Source organism: Pteropus alecto, unplaced genomic scaffold (assembly GCF_000325575.1).
Source record: "Pteropus alecto unplaced genomic scaffold, ASM32557v1 scaffold94, whole genome shotgun sequence".
NCBI classification, from domain to species: domain Eukaryota; kingdom Metazoa; phylum Chordata; class Mammalia; order Chiroptera; family Pteropodidae; genus Pteropus; species Pteropus alecto.
In genome coordinates this window covers 2398911-2400594 of record NW_006437736.1, presented here as the reverse complement: position 1 = coordinate 2400594, position 1684 = coordinate 2398911, and the positions used below count along the sequence as shown (strand labels likewise).

The following is a 1684-nucleotide window of genomic DNA, read 5'->3' as shown; positions in this document are numbered from 1 at the left end:
GGGAAGGGAGGAGAAAATTGTACTGCCAACTTTGTCTCTCATTGTATTTGTCTGACATACAGAAGAATTTTAAAAATATTTCAATTTTAAGGACGACATCTGGGAGAGGGGTGTTAAAATGACAGCCGGAGATTTATACTAACCCTTCCCTTCGCTCAGAGTTAAGTACACCTACTGGGCTCAACAATTTCCCACCATGTACTCTTATATACTTTGAGGCAGTGGCAAGAGCTACAATAATAGCTAAGAAGAAACTCACCAGACTAGAAGGAATGTCTCGTAAAGCCAAACTTATAGACCCCTTTACAATGATAAACCACAATGTGAATGAAAGCAAAAGCCATAAGAACATTTCCAAACACTCTATAGTAACACCCATCACCACCGCCTCACAGGCTTTCTCGTCAAAGTATCATCTGATAAAAGAAAAAACCTATCAGTCAACACTCAACTATCCGCATACAAAATATACATATTTGATATTTACCTCTTACAAAGCATCCTACATTGGCTTCTTCCTATGAACATGGACCTTAATTGTCTCTTCATTTACTAAGGAAATGCAAATTCCACTTTAACATGCTTCAGACGCCAGTAGAGTTGATACTCAAATGTCTTTGTAATTCCTTAGTCATTTCATTAATATGAACTCATTTGGAGTTGACCTCTCATTTAAAAAATATATATATAATCCACTATTCTTGGCATGATGACACCTTTAAAAGTACGAGAAAAAAAGTAGGCTCCAATTACCTTTGAACTTGTGGAACACGGCCCACAGCTCCGCAATGTCGGTTGCAAAGGTGATATCCGTGTCAAGGACGATGACCCTCTCCAGGTTGGCAGGAAGAGTCTTGGTGAGGACGAGCTTCATCAGACCGTAAATCCCAGAGTAATGTTTGTTGGGGATCCAGGAAACTTCAGACTAGACAGAGCAGCAGAGAGAGGAAGTAGAAAAAGAAAAAAAAAAACATTGCATTAATTTTTTGCACAAACATTATCGATAGTGCCTGGTACATAAAAAGTATTCAATAAAAATTCGCTGAATAAATGAATATTTTCTTAAAGATTTGTTCATGTAATTTGCAGTTTGGCTTGTGAAGATTTTTAGGGAGAAAAATGTATCTGAATCAAGGGAGAGCAAAAGCAATGTTTATCAAATAACTATTACATGCAAATACTATGCTCAGATCTTTAAAAATGCCATTTCGTTATTACAGAAATTGTATAGGCTCATTGGAGAAAAAAAGAATACATACAAAAGAAGAAATAAAAGTACAAAAACTGAATCAGAATTTTTTTTTTTTTGGTAAACAGTACCTAATTGTATCTAGGTAGATATAGTTCTTTAAATCATATTCAGTTCCTGTGTCGTTAAAGATTACTACTTAGTGGTGTCATTAAATCTTACATTTATTTATTTTTTAAAGCCATAATTGAATCGATCAGCATTGCTGCCTTCTGGTTCTCAGATAAAAATACAAGAGGAGGACCTGGTCATATTCTATGCAACACTCTTCACTGGGTAACAAGAGAGACAGAGAGACACACGGAAGGATGAAATGAGCCCACGGAGTGCCATCGCTGAAATCCTTACATGCTGTAATGGAACAAATGTCCCACAGGTGGGTAGAGTCGAAAGCAAGTCACACATCTCTGTGCCCATCTGGTGCCAAGTCAAGGC

The 1684-nt window shown here is 37.0% G+C and overlaps 1 protein-coding gene across 5 annotated transcripts in view; it reads right to left on the bottom strand.

Moving 5' to 3' along the window:
• The window catches only part of LARGE1 (LARGE xylosyl- and glucuronyltransferase 1), a 484407-nt gene that overhangs the window by 211570 nt on the left and 271153 nt on the right, over positions 1-1684 (bottom strand). For all 5 annotated transcript variants that reach the window (XM_015591589.1, XM_015591588.1, XM_015591590.2 and 2 more), the window contains one exon: positions 754-925. In XM_015591589.1, the coding sequence (XP_015447075.1) occupies positions 754-925 (172 nt within the window). The remainder of the gene's footprint in view (positions 1-753; positions 926-1684) is intronic.